The sequence below is a fragment of the Peromyscus eremicus genome, chromosome 15 (genome assembly GCF_949786415.1).
Source record: "Peromyscus eremicus chromosome 15, PerEre_H2_v1, whole genome shotgun sequence".
Taxonomy (NCBI): Eukaryota; Metazoa; Chordata; class Mammalia; order Rodentia; family Cricetidae; genus Peromyscus; species Peromyscus eremicus.
In genome coordinates, this window is record NC_081431.1 from 62883533 (window position 1) to 62902992 (window position 19460).

At 38.4% G+C, this 19460-nt stretch overlaps 1 protein-coding gene across 1 annotated transcript in view; it reads right to left on the reverse strand.

The window, feature by feature from the left end:
• Window positions 1–19460, reverse strand: part of Thsd7b (thrombospondin type 1 domain containing 7B) — a 697290-nt gene that overhangs the window by 483501 nt on the left and 194329 nt on the right. The window contains exon 4 of the mRNA XM_059280451.1: window positions 17904–18073. Within this exon, the coding sequence (XP_059136434.1) occupies window positions 17904–18073 (170 nt within the window). The remainder of the gene's footprint in view (window positions 1–17903; window positions 18074–19460) is intronic.

Genomic DNA, 19460 nt, shown 5'->3' on the forward strand with positions numbered 1-19460 from the left:
TAATACAGGCAAAAATGTTAAGACCAACAATTCCACTCCAAGAAATAAGAGTAAGTTACTGACATTTGAACAAATCAGAAAAAGACATTTTCCTCAATTTTTTAAGGAAGGCTGACTATCCTATAAACTACCTGTAGCAAGAAATTTAATTTTAAATGCTCTTCTAAATGTCAATGATAAAATTAATAGATACAATATATACCATGGGCATTAGGATATTGTTATAGCAAGGAATAGACTTAAGAATCATCACTGAAAAAAATCAAAAGGCAAAGGAAAGTGGTAGAGAAATATACAAGTATCCCTTGTTATTCTCAGGAGATTGGTTCCAGAAACCTCCATCATATGTCAAAATCTAGGGAGGATCAAGTTCTGTATAGAATGTTGTATGCTTTTATATAAATCCTAGGCAGTGCTCCATTACACCCTAAATCATCTTGAGATGACTCCTGACACTTAATACAGTGTGAATGCCAAATGAATAGTTACTATACTGGCTTGTTCAGAAATGACAAACAAATATTCTGTGTATGTTCAGTAAGATGTCGTTGTTGTTTCCTGTTCTATAGTTAACTGAATGCACATGCATAGAACCACAGTTACGAAGAATCAACTGTGGTGTGTGCCTCTCTAAGTGTGTGTGTGTGTGTGTGTGTGTGTGTGTGTGTGTGTGTGTGTGTGTGTATGTGTGTTATACTTAAAATGAGATCAGCTTGTATTTAAGCCAATCATTTTTTAATAAATATCCCTAAGATTACTTGGTAGGCTTGAAAGAAATTATTTTTAAAGTTTTAACTTTTTGTGATATGTGTTCTTTATATAGAACTGGATAATATACGGCTTTTATAATTCTAAGAACCATTTAGAAAAATATTAAACAGAATGTAGTCTCATTGAGTTTCTGGAAATTATCCTTGACAGACAATGTCATGAGATATTTGCCATAATATGTTTCCTTTTTACTAAAGACATTTCCCTTTGAAGACAATTTTTCTTAACAAAAAAGGAATTAATTGCTAGTGGCAGGATCTCAGAGAGTGCCCTCTGCTCTACATGGCTTCTCAGAGCATCTCTCAGTGATTATAAAGCCTCACCACCATCCATCAAAGGGCAGTGTGGAATACTATCTAACGCTTCAACCATCCAAGCTCCCAGTCTACTGACTGGAAAACTGCTGAAGGGCCTGGTGCGGAAAGTGGAGGATTCCGTACCTAGAATTCAACAGACAAGAAGAGAGTCCTCCACTTGTTTAATCTGGGCACCATGGAGCTGTGTTAATTGGGAACACGCTTTGGCTGCAACTGTAGCATCTGAGCGCAGGGTCCTCAATGAGCATCGCTTAGTGAATCCCATCTCCATCACACTGGCTCCATACTAAAATCAAAACTGCTTCACAAGTGTACCCTTTTTGATCCAAAACAGCAGATTCTCTCATTACCTCGTTTTTTCAGCCATGAAATTTATCATCAAAAGAGTTTCTCAGATGTTCTTCTGGGAGAATGAGAATGATTAAGTGTGTTCTAGTTAACCTGACTTGGAAATAACTCCACGCACATACCCGGTTGGCCATCAATCAACATAGCCACTTGGTAGAGGCTGTTTATTAGCACAGCAGTTAGCACTCAACGGATTGCTGCAGAGCAGAGTTCCAGCTGAAAGTGAAAAGAAATTTGAGGAAAATACCAATATGCATTTGCAAGATAGAACAGATGGAGGGCATAATATTGAATGACAGAATGGGAAAATGGAAAAAAAAATACGAAAGTTGTGCTCATTACAGCACAGGAATAATATGCTTGAGAAGAGCATTGAAAATAGAACAGTAACAACACTGTACAGAATGGAACTATAAACTTACTAGGAATGGAAGTGGGACGGTACAAATGTAATCAAAACTCTCTGGGCAGGAAAGATCAGCTGCAGCCTTGTACTCAGCTATTTTGCTTTGTGCTTAACACCAATTAATTTGATATCACAAAGACCACCTGAAACCACATCACATCTCTACACCCTGCAGAATACAATGGTTTCACATATGTGCATTTTCTCACTAATGTCATAGATATATTCAAATTCATGGGACTCAACACTTCTGAATTTGTGTGAACTCTACGGAAGCATGAAAATGGAGATGGAGGAAGAGAAATTATCTTTGAAGAGAATCATTAACTAACTCAAGTTCTGAAAGATGTGGAAAGGGTATCATTATTCTGGCCAGAAAGTCTATCATAACCCCATCTCAATGAGATAGGGGATCAAGGTTACAAAAGAGAATATATGTGAAACATATTCTAAAGCCTTTAACATCAACAGTCATGGGAAAATGCAAATAAAACCTCCAGGAGGTGCCATTACCCATCCACCAAATCAGGCAGAAAGACCCAAAAGAGCCAAGGTCAGTAGGTTTATAGGACAACCAGTATGGCATATTTCCATAGAGCTGCCTAGAGTGTAAAATGGTCCAGTCTACCTTGAGATTTTATAAACTACATCCACACAAGTACTCAGTAATTCCATTCTCTGTTGTTCACCCAAGAGAAATTAAAAAGCATTTTTAAAATACTTTTTTTTTTTTTTTTTTTTGGTTTTTTGAGACAGGGTTTCTCTGTGTAGCTTTGCGCCTTTCCTGGAGCTCACTTGGTAGCCCAGGCTGGCCTCGAACTCACAGAGATCCACCTGGCTCTGCCTCCCAAGTGCTGGGATTAAAGGCGTGCGCCACCACCACCCCCCCCGGCTAAAATACTTTTTATTTTTGAAATTACAGTATAATTACATCATGTTCTGCCTTCCCTTCCTTTTCCTTCCTCTAGCCCTTCCCACACACCCCTTTGCTTTCTCTCAAGTGAATTGTCTCTATTTCTTTAATTGTGTGTGTATTCCTGCTCAGTCTGTATTTTAAAAGTTGAAAGATTGGTTATTTCAGCCAATATCTGGTTTGGATTTCTTTTGATCTAGTAGCTACAGAGAGTGTTGTTTCTCTAGTCTGTTTTCCTTTCTTTTTATTTATTTATTTATTTTTTTAATTTTATATACCAACCCCAGTTCTCCCTCACTCTCCTTTTTCCACCCCCATCTCCTCTCCATTCTACCCCCTCCATTGACTCCTCAGAGGGATGACAGCTGGGGAACCTGCATGGGACCAAACTAGGCCCTCAGAATGTGGGTGACAGTTGTGTGGTTTGATCTGTTTTTTGGGCTCCTGGCAGTGGGACCAGGGCTTATCCCAGGTGCATGAACTGGCTTTTTGGAACCCATTCCCTTTGGTAGGATACCTTCCTTAGCCTTGATGCAGTGGGTAGGGGCTAGACCCTGCCTCAATTTGGTATGCCATACTTTATTGACTACCCAAGGGAGGTCCTACCTCTTTTGAAGAATTAAAAGCATTTTTATCCACAAAAATCTACATCATAAAATGCCCATAGTGGTTTTATATTTTATAGATAATGATTTTTAAAGAGGAGAAAGAAAAGAACCCTCAGCTAACCTTGACATCCATCAAGCAGCTGATGGATAAACAGCTGCTTGTATTCAATTGTTCAGCCTTGGACACGTGAGCAAAAGACAAAACAGCACACAGAATGTGATTCCATTTGTATAAAATCAGAATATGATAAACCAAGCTGAAGGGACAGAAAAAAGGATAGTTGCCTGCTTCATGCTTGTGCTGGGAAGAGAAGCAGAATGGGATAGATGGGAAGGGTCAGAGGAACTTTCCAGGGATGATGGACGTGTTTAAACCCCCATCAAGACTTACCACCTGAACACTTTGCTGTGTGAACTGTGTGCTCACTAATAAATCACAGAGGTGTGACGAGATAGAAATGACACTCCAACTGTACAGAGACTTTTTCAAAACTTTATTTACTTAGGAACAAAACACCTAGAAGAGTCTACTGATGGTGCATTCGTCCTTGAAACTGTAAATAAAGGAGGGAGAGATGCTGTCCCAGGAGAAATTCCACCAAATCTGAAGTCACTTGTAATTGATGTGATGTGATGAGGACATTGGCAGAACACTATGTGGGAGGCATTACCTGGGATTCCAGTTCCTATTATTCTATATATTGGACAGACACACACACACACACACACACACACACACACACACACACACACACACGTTGGAGTCAATACACACTCACCACTCTCTAACCTTTGACTTTTGGTCTGTAAAAGGCAGTATCACAAAGATGAAATAAATTCAATTTCCTATAAAAGAAGAAGTTTTGGGCCTGGAGATATAGCTCAGTGGGTGGAATGCTTACCAAGAAGGCATGAGGCCTTGGGATCCACTCCCCAGCGTTGCATAAAACTGGGCATGGTGATACACACCTGTAATACCTCTACCTATGTGAAGGAGAGGAAGGAGGATCTGAAGTCCAAGGTCATCCTTGGCTGCACAGTAAGTTTGAGGCTATCCTAGAATATATGAGATCTTGTCTCAAAAATAAAATTCTCTAGTAAGAACAATAACTAAAATAACCGAGTTAGTTTTCCAAGGGTCAAAGGGTTGGAATGACAATAGGAACTTTTGAGTTTTCGAGTTTATATTTACTGGATAATTTCTAAGGTAATTTTTTTCCTTTTGGAAGGATCTCACATGTAACAGATTATTAGATTCTGCTATGTAGTCCACACTGACCTCAAACTCATAATCCTCCAGCTTCAAATTCCTAAGCAGTGGATTTAAAGACATATACTAGCAGACTTGCTTTATTTTTTTAATTAAAAAAATTAGCTATTAGGCAAGCTTAAAATTACATATGTGGTTCCTATGTGTGACCCCCACACAAGCTTTCCATTGGATGGTGCTGCTGAAAATTGATCTGTAGAGGAGTAGCCTTGCCTTGGGGCCTCCTGAGAGTTTATCAGAATATACCATAAAGAAAAAAAAAGTTGTAGAGTTTGAACTTGGAAGGCTCTCCAGTTAATTTATGTGGAGGAATCACCAATAAAGCTACATTGCCTGTATAGCCAGGTGGGAGAGTTCCCTCATATATCATTAGATAGTGACCTTTAGGCTCCATGCCCCAATATCTTCCTTTTTAAAATTTTCTAAATCTAGAAAGTCCATTTCAAGCCTCCACTGCACATCCTAAACCAAAGGGACTCTGTTCTTTCAGGCTGATTTACAATGGAGTATTTGAAGAAGGAGGAATAGGAGACAAATCACTTCAGGGTGATAATAATCCAGGTCAAAATTCAATGGTATATTTTTAGATAGTAACTGTACAGAATTAAATCATACTTCATTAAGAAGTACTTAAAGTTTATCATGTATCCTTTATTATTGTCATATAAAAATATTAGCCAGAAGGAAAAAGTTGAAGGATAGAGTTCTTTGATAGGGCAAGTTCACACAGAAAGTACAGTGCAAATGTCTTTAAATGTTTGAGGGTTTTATATGAAAATTAGATTTTTGTTTTATCTTGTGAGCACATAACTTGAAATGGATGAAAATTAAGTGCTTTAGCATAAGAAAAATATCTACTTACTAATTGCTAGTCTGTGAAGAAGTACTTATTTCTAGTATGAACCTAAAACCACATTCTGGGATGCTTTCAAGAGGAATTTGCTCTGTCTGAGAGACAAATGCTGGGTATAAGCATGGACAATGTTGACACTTGACACCCTGTAATATGAACACAAGGGTTTTCCCTACACTGCCAAGAGAATGGTCTTGTCAAGAAGAACCATCCTCAAAGACAAACACATATATGGCTTGGGGGTGGGGGTGGGGACAGAGCCAACGTCAGAGAAAGGGAGGACGCAAGTGAGGGAGGAGGCTGTGGAAGCAGGAAGGTGTGATCACTTATAGTAATCATGGAGTTTAAAATGACACTATCCCTTTGAACAAATGGAGGGGATCATCTACATTATTAAAGCACAATGATAAATTAGCCACACACTGTTCTTTTTTGCCAAAAGTTCCTTTCAGAACATTATTCCCTTCAGACAACCTCCCCTCCCAACATCCAAAATTAACCGTGGACACACACCCATGTGTCAAGTCTATGCCTCAATCCTTGTTAGTTTCCTTTGCCTCACTCTTCAGTGTGATCCATTGCAACGCGACTCCTTATCTAAATCCTAAACTATCTCTGCTCTCCTAGCTTTGACAGTCCCTTATATAAACATCAAAACTCACAGACATATTTTTTATTTGTCTTCTAACACTAAATATCACGAATGATCAAATAAAAATCACTTCCGATCTCCTATACATTCTCAACTATGGACCCTTCAACTCATAACATGTAAGTAATGAATGCTTACCAGGACACATGGTGTAACGATGTTGTCGTGGAAAGCTGAGTTTAAGAAATATGATATGATGTTCAAAATAGGATTACAAGAGTATACCAAGATTCTTCGAGAAGTCTTATATCTGACATGAAAAGATGAGCAAATGCATTGACCTGTAAATGGGTCTAAAATGTACCGTACAACTCCCCTCTACAAAGGATAAAAGAGAAGCCAGGCAGAGTTAACATGCTGAGCTTCAGAATTCTGAGAGTGAGCAGACTGATGTGTGGAATTTAGTCAACATATCTTTTAAGCTTTTATTCTGTCTCAAACTTGTTGGAAACTGAGTAAAAAATAATTATCTTTCTCTCTATAAAAGGTTACAGATCTTTGAGGATCTTTGACAGAATTATCGCCACAGGCATGAGGAAAAGCCATGTGGCTTTCGTAAGATATTAAGAGTCAACCAGCAAATGGGAATCGCAGTCTTAGCTTAAAGCAATTAGAGTTAAGGAAGTCATTGAAGTCATTAAAAGCTTTGATGCTGATGCCACTATCTCCACACCCCCCCACAAAGGGATTTTCACTGGAATAAGTCTTCCTGGGAGCCCCTGCGGTTCCTGAGGCTTCCTTCCAATCCAAAGAATTTGAATAGTTGCCGAATTTAGCTGGGAAGAAATTAGGCTGGCGAGTAAATTAGTGTGAGGGAAAATAGCTTTAAGTTGGGAGAAAACGTATACTTTATAGGAACATTCACTTTTCCTGCCAGGGTAAAGAATAGGAAATTACACATGGTGTTAGAAGTTGAAGGCTTGAGGATTGAGTCTCCAACTCTAACAAGTCAGAAAGGCTTCAACTTCTGCGATCCTCAGTTTCTGCATCTCACAATTATTAGAGTATGTCAGTCTTTCCTACTTTTCCCTACTAGTGAAAATAAAGTGAAACGTTCTCATTTCCAGGACCCAGACTAGGATCACAGAATTAGGAGAGAATCCATTAGAAGAACCTCAGAAAGCAATGGACTTAGTATCAGAGGACTAATTTATTGTTTTAAAAAAATGATTCTTTGTAGTTCTTGATAAATGGATGATTAAATTGCCTCTGTCCCCAGATCCCATTTCCTTAAAGCTTATTTTATTTAGTACTTCACCTTAACGTAAGGAGATATATGAAAATTATTATTAAATCAATAAATGATTAGAGTTTGTTTTAATGAGGCTTTCAATCTTAAAAATGATGGATGTGGTTGTAACTACACGCAGATAAGAGCAGGATGCCCGGAATCCTATCAGCCTCTCAGCACATCCTACCTCGCAGGAAAGAGAAGTTCAAGTCTAACACGTGAGAAAACTGCAGCATTCCCAATCCATCCCCTTCAATGAAAGAAGCTGTGGTGGAAAACAAGGAAAGTGTGATACATACAAAAATTATCTTCATAGGACAATTTCATCTCCATACTCCATATATCACCTTCTCCCATAGGATGGGAACAAGTACATTTCTCTATCCCTAACCTTTGAAGGGGCAAAGTTGAAGTCAGTCAGGTAATAATTCACCTGCTGAAAGTGAGAGTCATTGTGGACAATACAGAACAAAGTTAGACTTGTATTCTCCCGACCCCCAATGCAGTACTTCTTCCTACTCACTTCCCTGAAATCAAGAAACTAATCCCATTATCTCTGATTTTGTACACCAGAAGTCCATAGTGCCCAGATGTGCTTTGAGTAATAGGGAACAGGTGTCATTCCAAGGGGCCAAGAAGCACACTCCCCCTTAGAAGACCAGAGATGACTCGGGGTGTGCATCTGATGCATCAGAAAGTGAACCCCTCATCACAGCTGACACTAAATATCTGTAAGTGATACAGAAAACAAAAGCCAGAAGAGAGGAGACATAACAGATGATATAGCTGTAGGAAGCAACATTTCAGATAGCTTCTCTGTAGGGTACGAGCCAGAACCGTTCATCACTATTTAGTAAAAAGAACAAAAACCTGGGCTAGGAAAACAGTTCAGTGGTAGAGCACTTGCCAAGCACTATGAGAGCCTGGATCAGTCTCTGTCACTTTGAAAGTAAATAACTATTATAATAAATCAATTTCATAATAAGAACCTTAACTTTTCAGAGACCAAATATCCAATTATCTGATTTTCTTAAAATTAGAAGTGATTCAAATTCTAGAAGTTTTTTCTTTTTAAAATATTTGTACATATCTTAGTTTAGCACACATACTCTGAAAACATACCACAAAAATTAAAAAAATACTCAGCTTATTTACCCTACATATTATGAAATAAAAATTTCGAATTCCTTAGATCACCTTTTCTCACTTATCTCCTTCTATAAAATACTTAAGGAAAAATGTTTTGATGTTGTGATCTCAGAAGGAAGTCATTCATCCATCATTGCAGACTTGAGTTTGTCTGAAGTAGATTCCAGTACGTCAGTCTTACAGGTCAGTAATGATGGTGGAATCATTTTGCATAATATCTCAATAATTTTTACAGCAGAACTCTGTTAAACATTTATCACATAAAATTTTCTCATGCTTAGGAACTGTGCACTAATACCTTATAATATCCATTTGATTCAGAGAAATGTAACAATATCCAAAGCAGAATTCTATAATTTTCCAAATAAATTTAGTTGTATAGTTTAACTATAATAATTGCATATATGTGAACACTACAAAGTAATATGTCTACTGAAATACTCCATACACAAGGCTGCTTTCAGTCAATCTAAGGTTTTGGGAGATATGAAAACTGTGTTGTTTCATGTAGTAGAGACAGCCCTTCCTGGTTATAATTTGAAAACAATGATATTATTTATGATATGCAATTAACAGTTCCATTTTCATACACAGCAATATTAATGTCTATATGTATGCATGTATGTGTGTGTGTGCATGTGTGTGTGTGTGTGCATGTGTGTGTGTATGTGCATATTTTTTGTATTATGACGAAGCAAAGCCCAATAGGTATGTCATATACAATTCAGCAATTGTTTTGTTCAGAGATACTGACAGCTTGAGTCTCAGACTTTATTTTCAAAACTGTTAGTATAGCAAGTAGCATTGGAACAGAGAACTAATGTCAACTTCTGGGTCAAAGTTGGGTAGTATTTCTTTTAGCCACCCTACAAGAGACCGAGGTTTCTAAAGGAGGTATCCTCTTCTGTCACTATGTATGCAGGCATTATATGCCCTGAATGTGTTTCACTACTACACCTGGGGTGCAAGAAACTGACATAATAGTGGTATTTCATTAGGTACATTGCTGTGGGTAAATGAACCATCTTTTGTCTCAGGCCAAGGAGTCTGATAACTTCTAGCAGTATCTGTGGAAACATCACAGGTTAACATAGTGTTCATAGGGCAGGCGATACCTTAAACTCTTACAGAGATTGATACATGGGTGTGCGACTTATTAAAAATTAAACTTACAAGCAGCACTTCCTATAATGACCATGCTCAAGTCCTTTAGAATTGTATTCTTTGCTAAGCTTTTCATTTGTGTTCTAAGAAATCCTGGAGGTATTTTATGACTGTATGTTTTGATCAGTAATGTGCCAACTCCAAACTCCTTCTCATGCCCTCTTTTATGTAAACTGTTGCATGACTCTTCTCACATTGCAGTCTGTAGACGTCTTCAAGTCCAGTCAGATTTGAATGTGATGCCAATTACCCAAATTCCCAGTGGAGTGCCCAGTTTGTTAGCAATAATTTCAGAATACACCCTGCCACGTGAGAACTCAGTGTAGTGGGCCTTATGTTCGAGATAAGGAATGACTGCTTACACTCGACTCATCCTAACAGAAAGACTATCAATAATGTGTCCAATGACTGGGCCAGCCTCTACTGCCTCCTAAATACTTACAATTGCTTCTCTTTGCAGAGAGAACAAGTTATATAACTCTATTATTGAAAGAAACTTTCCGGTTAGACCAGATTCTAACTCCAATTTTACAGATGAGGACGCTGAAGCATTTTCATTTTAAAAAGGAAATTTAAAGGCAAAGCCCTTTGCTCTTCTAGGATGTTAATTTAATCTTGCATTTGAAATATGCTTTTTATACACATGAACTATAAGATGCATGGTAATATACCCATGTAATCTGATTTTGTGTTTCTCTCTCAAATTGGCTTTGGTTTTCTCACATTGTAGGTTGATATATTCATCCCCATTCGAAATCTATGGCATGGTGCTTAGCCTGTAGAACTATCTTAATAAATGTATGAATGATTAATTTTAAAAAATGAATAATTTGTGATTTTGGAATCTTTCATGGGTTAGGTGCTGTGATGTGATTTTTCTCTTCTTTAAAAACGGATCTTCCTGACAACTCTAATGTTATTTCAATTTTACAGATGAAAGAGCTAGAGAAGCTGGGTGACATCCCCATCATCATATACCTAAGAAATGGGACAGCTCATCCCAAACCTTGCAATCCCTCCCTCAAGCTTAGGCTCTTAATTACTATGCATTGAGACCTCTGTGCATCCAGAGTATACCAAACAACCAGCTGATCCAAGAGAAGTGTTCTGCTGCTTCCATTTAAAAGAAATATCAAGTATTCTTTTGTTTCTCAGGATGAATGGAGGAAGTTTGGGTATGTGGGGTTTTTTTTTATTTAATTTTTTAAATTTTTATTTTGCAATACAATTCAATTCTACATATCAGCCACGGATTCCCTTGTTCTCCCCCCTCCAGCCCCCCTCACCTTCCCCCCAGCCCACCCCCCATTCCTACCTCCTCCAGGGCAAAGCCTTCCCCGCGGACTGAGATCAACCTGGTAGACTCAGTCCGGGCAGGTCCAGTCCCCTCCTCCCAGGCCGAGCCAAGCGATCCTGCACAGGCCCCAGATTTCAAACAGCCAACTCATGCAATGAGCACAGGACCTGGTCCCACTGCCTGGATGCCTCCCAAACAGATCAAGCCAATCAACTGTCTCACCCATTCAGAGGGCCTGATCCAGTTGGTGACCCCTCAGCCGTTGGTTCATAGTTCATGTGTTTCCATTCGTTTGGCTATTTGTCCCTGTGCTTTATCCAACCATGGTCTCAACAATTCTCGCTCATATAAACCCTCCTCATTCTCGCTAATTGGACTCCCAGAGATCCACCCGGGGCCTAGCCATGGATCTCTGCATCCAGATCCCTCAGTAGTTGGATGAGGTTTCTAGCACGACAATTAGGGTGTTTGGCCATCCCATCACCAGAGTAGGTCAGTTCGTGCTGTATCTCGACCAAAAAAAAAAAGCTGGAGAGATGGCTCAGAGGTTAAGTGTGTAGGGTTTTAACCATTCCAAGGTGACCATATATTACTTCCTAGAGTCTATGACTATGTTATGGAATATGATAAGTTATTCAGCCTATGGAAGAGGGAGGATCTAGATAGATGAATCCCATCTGCATAGCTATGCATAAAACAGGTGCATTGTCTGCATAAGGATAAGAGAAAAAAATGAACTTCATTAGAAAATACTCAATGACATCAATATAGGAAATAGTGTGAGAAATGGTGAAAGAGAATGACAAATAGAAAAGACAAATTGTATTTCCAGGTATAAATAAATTTACTAGTAGATTGAATATGAGCTAAGGGACCATTGATAGTAAACTACCAAGCCATACACTTATTTTATGAGTCCTTGGAGAAAGACATAATTGTACGTCTCTGGGCACAGTAAGAAAACCCCTAAGGATCTGGGAAGACAGTTAAAAAGTGCAACGTGGGCAGCACCACATTTAAAATATCTATAGATACTGTAACATGTTATCAAGGTCTGAGTTCCAAATCTACAAAGCATTAGAGCAACATGAGCAAAGCTTGTCCAGAGTTGTAAATATGATTAAATTCTAAAGAACAGTACGTCTTGGGAGAGATAAGCTCAGGTGTTCTATTGTACAACACGGGGACTACAATTAGTAGTCACCATGCTTAAAAATAGATAAAAAGTATATAACAGGGGTTCCCACCATCAAAGCAAATGATGCAGATCCTAAATATTTTGAGTCACTCATCCCCCAGTCTCTTCGCATATCAAAGCATCGCACTGCATACTAGGCAGACAAACTTGCTAGTTAATAAAGAAGAAAAGGCAGAATCTAAAACAGACCATCAAGGGATAGAGCCATATATTCTACATCGAGACACAGCAGGTCTTGGAATTAGAAAAAAAGCATTCAAATGCAGCTGCTTTTTCCAGCTTTTCTCTTGATGTTGGAATCAATTCTTTCTCAAGAGGACCCAAGAATGTGTCCAGAAGACACGAGGAACCATTTAGCTCTGCCTGAGCACATGGGGATCCTATAAGTGAGTCTTCCCTCCTGAGAGAAGGGTCTAATGAGGAATTAAAACTGGAGCATGGGAATATGCCCAAGGACAGTTTGGAAAGAATACTAAAACTTTTCTGTAGGAAAGTAGGTACAATAATGGGATGCTTTTACACCATCCCACTTGCTGGGCATTCACATGTTTTAAAAGACTTAAGAAATAGATTTAGAAGCAATGACTTTGTGTCAGAAATTCTGCTGCCAAAAGGAGCCTCACTATTTCGTAGCTTGGCACTCAAAACAAATCCAATCTAGCTGACAAAATGAAGTCAAGTGAGATATTCAACCAAAGATTGTGAATGTATTAGGCTTAGTATGTTTTATTTTCTGACTCTAAAAAGGAACATTTGACTGTTCATTAATGAAGTGCAGGGCTGTGTGAATGAGCAAAATGAAGAGGAAGGTGTCCCACAGTCAAAAGAAGTGCCTCCAACTAAACCCAAGAACATAGGCAGGTATTTGCATGCATTTGTTCAAAAAATATCTACTGAGTTCTTATCTACATTTTCCCAGAAAAATATATGCACTGCTGGGATGTCTACTGTGATCACAGAAAGTGTGCTTGCTTGCAAGATTTATGCAAGGTGGAAGAAGGAGAGAGAAGACATTTTAAGAAATGGATGATGATAACAAAATAAGGGGAAATCGAGATTATAAAAGGAAAGAACTATAATAAATGTGGAGGAAAAGGAAAAGATGCCCCTTGGTCCCCATCTTCCTTCACACTCATATTATGTTTCATTTATAGTGATTAATTATTGATTTGTCTCATTCTCTCTTTCAAAGCACAGCCATCAAACCCAATGGCTGATGTCCTTTGGAGAACAGAGTCTGTGTTAGAATTGGTGTTAGTACTTCATTTGGGCAATGAGATGTCATTGAAAAATCTATACTCATATCCATTCTAGATCCTTGACAATCTCCCTCTTCTGTGATGCTACAAGCTTTGGTTTTAGTAACACATAGCATGAAATTATCAAGTTAGTTGGTATAATTTTGAAAAAAAACATGTATACACATACAGGAAGAACAAGCCATTTCTTTTTCCCATGAGCACTGTAAAACATCTCCTTCAGCTACTCTGCATTTTGTTTTCCAGCTCTGTCCTGCTCTCATTTAAATCATGTAAAGTATTTCTTGAGCTAAATAAACTGAGAAATATAAAATGTCAAGAAGTGCCTGATAATTTAATTAGTGATAAAATAGGATCTCTTCAGTAGTTTTGCTAATCATAGTAATGTAATAAGCACGCCCACATCACACTAACATAAGTTTGTCACACTTGATTTAGAAAATCACTAAACTTAGATTTTTAAGTAGCAATCAAACACAGCCAGTAAAAACCAACCCTAATTTAGACTTCCAGTGACCAAGTTGTCTCTCAATATTTAACAATCCTTTTTCCTCTACAAAATGTTTCACATCTTTGGAGAGAATGTTTAAGCTACATTCTCACTTACGTCTTTATCTAGTTCTATTTGTCAAACTATTATCTATCAACCATTCAGCTAAACAAGCAATCATATGGTCTATGTTTGCCTCTATAATAAAGTAAGGCTTACATAACTATATATATATATATATTGTCACAAGCTTTCTTACTTCCTGTCTTTTCTAGAAAGTTTGCCTACACTGCCACAGTTGCTTATATCAAGATTATGGTTGGGTAACTTTCTAAGTATTCTCCTTAGGTAAGACATAGATGGAGTCAAACTCAACTCTGGACTACTTGTGGACTTTGGACTCCATAACAATAACCTATGGAAAATGACTTTCAATTTCCAAACACCATCCTGTAGATTATGCATTTGAGATACAAGCAGAGAGAGAAGATAGTCTAATAGAATAGGTCTAATAAGTCCCTGAGGATTGACTCAAGATGCCATTCTTCCTCTCCCCTGCTCCACCTCCTCTCTCTCTTGGTCTCCTTCTCCTCTGTGCTTGTTAGTAAGACATGTCTCCCTGCCTTCAGTCACCTCCTTCCTTCACTGTCTGGTTCACTAAGGAGTATGGAGGTGTGCCTGTTGATTATATTTCTCCTTCTCCCCTGCTGACTTCCCCTGCAGCCATCATCCCAATAACAGGAAAATTCCAAGGAGGAAGTACCATCGAACAATGCACTGATTTCTTTAGGCCTCATCAGGATTCATCAAGTTTTCTGCTGTGAGTTAGCAAAGGCTATTTCATTCATTTGTCTGTTTCTTCCTTAGCACAAACAAGATAAAATGCTACCCCCTTGTTTAAACAGCCAGGTTGGTTTTTCTCCTCAGGGTGACAGTAAAGGGCAGTTCTAGTACTATATTTATGACATTTCATTCTCACACTCAAATGAGCTTATTGACTTCAAGACCAATTCCTATAGACAAGTAAAGGGCATTTCTAGCCCTTGACAAGACTGGGGAATATCTTCTCCAATGCCCCCTTAAGAAATAGATCCATCTGTTCAGAATGAACATTATTTATACTTCAAAACATTCCTGGATAGTCAAATAAGTTTCCAAATAGGACTTGACCACTATGAGAGTTTCTTTAGCATACTGACATTTTAATCTTCTTACAAAGAGCTGTGCATAAAGAATTCATTCTCTGCTTTCAATGCCTAATCATACTATCAAAAATAAAGTCTTAACTCCCAAGTAGTGCAGAAAGCCTTCCTTCCCAACACCTGTAAATTCCCCTACCCCTTTAGTTCTCCTCACAGCAGCTTACAGGCCACCTCAATATACAAGCATCAGTCCCTCTATTCAGTTCCTATGTTCTCTCCACCTACAATGACAACAGAACTCTGACAAGCATTGACTCCTCCAAGAGGATTACCTCCAGGTAATCCTTAAATCCTTAAATGGTTTTGACCATATTGTGTTTGCAATGATCACAAGACTTGAAGACACCAAAGCATAATTATTATGTTGCTTTCCTAATGAAAAGATAGGAAAGTCTTGGAGGAATACCTTTGTATAATGACAGCAACTAGGACATAGACAAAAGTAAAGCTGGTCCATGACAGAATGTTTTTGAAGAAAAAGAAATGTCATCAACTTATTTTTTTTAAAGGGGCAGGAAAGATGGCTTCTATCCAAGCCTGACAGCTTTTATTTGTTCCCCCAAACCCAGGTAGTATAAAGACAGAACTGATTCCCAGGCCATGTCCTCTAGCCTATACACAAGCACATTATACACATGCATGTCCATGTACATAAATAAAAAAGCTAATTAATTTATTTTAACTATTTTAAAAAGAAATACCATTCGTTTGGGCATTTATTACTAACTTAGGGGACAAGGGCAGAAATAGTTAAATCCTATTGACCTAATTTGACAAGCAGTGACTGTCTTTTACAACAGAAATTCAAATGTCCTCTTGCATTTAATTTGGGCCTAGAAAAAATGTTGTATACCACTGGGCTTGTCAAAGGTTACATGTGAAGGATAGTTAAAATGAAAGAATTTTTAAGGAAGGAAAGTAATGGACAAATGCTCCTGCTGGTTCACTTGCACTACAGAGCAAAATAAAATCTTTGATAACTGTGACAGAGTAAGTGGGACGCTACCTCGTGTCTTCTGTGTGGCTGTGCCGTATTAGAAAAGAGCTTTCTTTGCTGTATTCAGCTCTGCACAAGAAGACATGGTTGAGTGACACATCAGTGTGTTTGCAGCCCCAGACATCCCTTCCCTCAGAACTGAGGGCTTCTAAAGTGCTCACGATTTCACACGAACCCAAGTATTAATTCAGAAGTGTGCCCGAGCCTGAGAGAGCATCTTCATTGTTCCATGCTTTATCCAGATGGGACTCTATCTGTGATGAACATCTCTTCTTTGTTTGCTCTTTCATTGTGTAGTATCTATTCTTCAGGGCTAAAACATTGTCTCCACAAGTTTTTCCTAATTGTAATCCCCCTGCCCAATCTAGTTTGCTTTCTGTTGCTGTGATAAAAAAAAACACTCTTGCTTAGTAGGCTAACATTTCTAGATCATAATCCAATCATAAGGGAAGGAATTCAGGGCATGAACTTAAGAAGCAAGAATTGAAAGAAAAACCATGGAGGATGCTGCTCTCTAGCTAAGGACCACCTGTGTAGGATAGTGATGTCCACAATGGGCTGACCCTTCTACATCGATCATCAATCAAGACACTCTCACAGATGTGCGCAGAGTTTAACCTGATCAAGGCCATTCATCAATTGAAGTTCATAATCTTTTCCCAGGTGACTCTAGGTTGTGTGAAGTTGATAATAAAGAATGTCTAGGACATTGCCCACTATGCAAATTTCCATTAACAAAGCTGGAAATATGGTTGAAGAAACTTTGGAAATAGATTCATTAAAAAGATCATTATGCTTTATAGAAAAAACTTTAGGAAGATGAAATTTGAATAGGAGATACAAAGTCAAAGCAGACTTTAGGTAGGTCATAGACACTCAAGTCTTTGTCTCTGAAGCTACTTAAATTGTAGTCATGAGTAAAAGGGAAGAAGGCAGGAGATGAGAAAGAAGCATCTTCAACATTTGAAAGGATAATCTGGAGCTTTTAATCTAAATGCTACGTTTTCCAAGTTCAGAAGAGTTACGATAGTCTTGTTTTCTCCTGAAACACAAAGTATGTAGGTTGTCCATTTTCATAATTGTATTTAGAGAGGAAAACAATTGCTATTTTTAAGCAGCACTATCTCAAAAGGTGATCATTTAAGCTCAGAGCCATAGACCTTCTAGAACTCTTGTCACAAGGTGTATCTAGCAGGAAAAGCTTTACATAATAAAAGTCACACATTACCATAATAAGAAAGTTTGAATCCAATCTTCCTGACCAAAGTACCCAGAAGTTCCACATTTTCAAGTTCATCACACTGGTAGAGGATCCATTCAGTCTCAATTTTCTAAGCAGCTGATAGAAGCCACAGGTTCTTCTAGAGGGCCAGCATTGTCCTCCACTCTTGTTTATTAAGTCAATAAATGTGCATAAATCTGAGCAGTTGATGTTTGCTGAGTGAGGCAAAAATCACTCTCCTTTGACTGGCTACTGATATGCTGCCCATGCCCCAGTGGTTGGTGTCCTGCCTATGTGCATAGAAGAAGTACTAGTTGAACTTTAGGGAGGTATTATCCAAAAAGCAGGACATGAAGTTGGGAGAGCGATGGAACTCAGGGTACTTGGGGTAGTTGAGGTTAGGCAATAGTGAATAGATAGGATAGAAATAATATGCATAAAATTTTCAAAAACTAAACAAATATTTATTTCCAAGTTAAGAAAAATACTAGGAGCAGTGCTGGGGTGGGTTCTCCTTCCAGCCAGCAGTGCCCTGTGCCAGGAGCTGGTTGCCTACCTTCCTTGGTCCTTGGTGTGATAGTTGCTGGTAGACTCTGGGCACAGTACACCTCCCGGGTCTGGATCCCGCCACCACACATTGGTCCTGTGTCATGCCAAAGTGGGTCCTGTTGCTTCAGAAGAAGAGAGACTTGGCATTCTCTCCATTCAGAGGTTCTCCAGGAATACCTATTTGGTTTGATTTGTTTGAAAGAAGAAGAGGCAATGAGGAAAGTATCCAGATGTGAAGAAAGCAGGCAATGACATCAAACATGCACAAAAGTCTCTTTCTCACTGTGGAGAAAAAAGTCTCCTGGCTTTGGATTACTAAATCTCTGTTACTTCCCAGAGAAATGAACACTTGTCCATTGTGTCAACAGATAGCACCAAGTGACTAGACTGAAGGAAGGCAAATAGGTCAAGTAGTGTTTAAGGCAAGCTGTTGGTGTGTAAGGCAAGCTGTGGGTGTCTCAGCATGAAGTGCAAGAGAGAGAAGAATTAGAGGAATGATCTGCAAACACAATATGGCAGCTGAAATTGTCATTGAGAGTTACCAGACAGACTTCCAGATGACTATATGCAAGTTAGCTTTCTTTTTCAGTTAGCAGAGGAATGTATACTCTTGTGGACATTTTCTTTCCTAATAGAGCAAATTGCTCTCTAACATCTCAATCATGATGTAGAAAGCATTTTCTCCCCATTTAACGCCGTGACACTGGGATAAAGCAATTAAGATGAATTCATTAAAATGTGTGTTACATGTTTATTAAAATGTGTTAACACTGTGTATGTCACTCTGTTTAGTCAACGAATATTTTTCAACACAAGCAGCATGCAGTTATTTAAACTGACTTAGAAATGTGTCTTCCTGGTTTATAATTAATTGGTGAAGAAACATTTTAAAACTAAAGTAGTAAAATACAATAGAGTTTATACCCAATTTACAGAAAACAAAACTTTCACAATCATACCTGGGTTAACATCATCAGACATAATTTCCTTTTGTGGGTTATTACAGCGTTATTCAAGCCCAAATCATTAATATGACTCACAGCATCCTCATACATACACACAGACTCATTACCTTCTGGAATAACAAAGAAAGCCTGAGAACATGCTCAGATGTGAGGAAAGATTTCTCAGCTATGTGATTGCTTACAATAAAAGTAAAATATAGTAATTATTATATGTCACCAAGTCCGTGGTTTTTCAGAAACAAGAGTGAAATTGAAAATCAAGCAGTAAATATGCAAATATCTAAAAATCTTGATAACGATCAAACCCTTTGCAGCGAATGTTATCATTCTAAAAAGCTGGAAAGCATGGGGTCATTAGTCTACATGAAGCTCATTGTCAGATGAAGATGCAGACAATCCATCCAGAGTTGTTGCAACACGATTTTTCTCCCTTACCCTCACTACTTCATTTCCACATGATTTCCTCAGGCTTAAAGATTTGTGGACAAGGGACTACTGTGGAGACAGTTCAGCTGTATAAGTGTTAGGACATGAGTTCAGATGCCCAGATCTCAGGTATGCACCCTGGCTGATTATGGAGAAAAATAGGACCCCTCGAG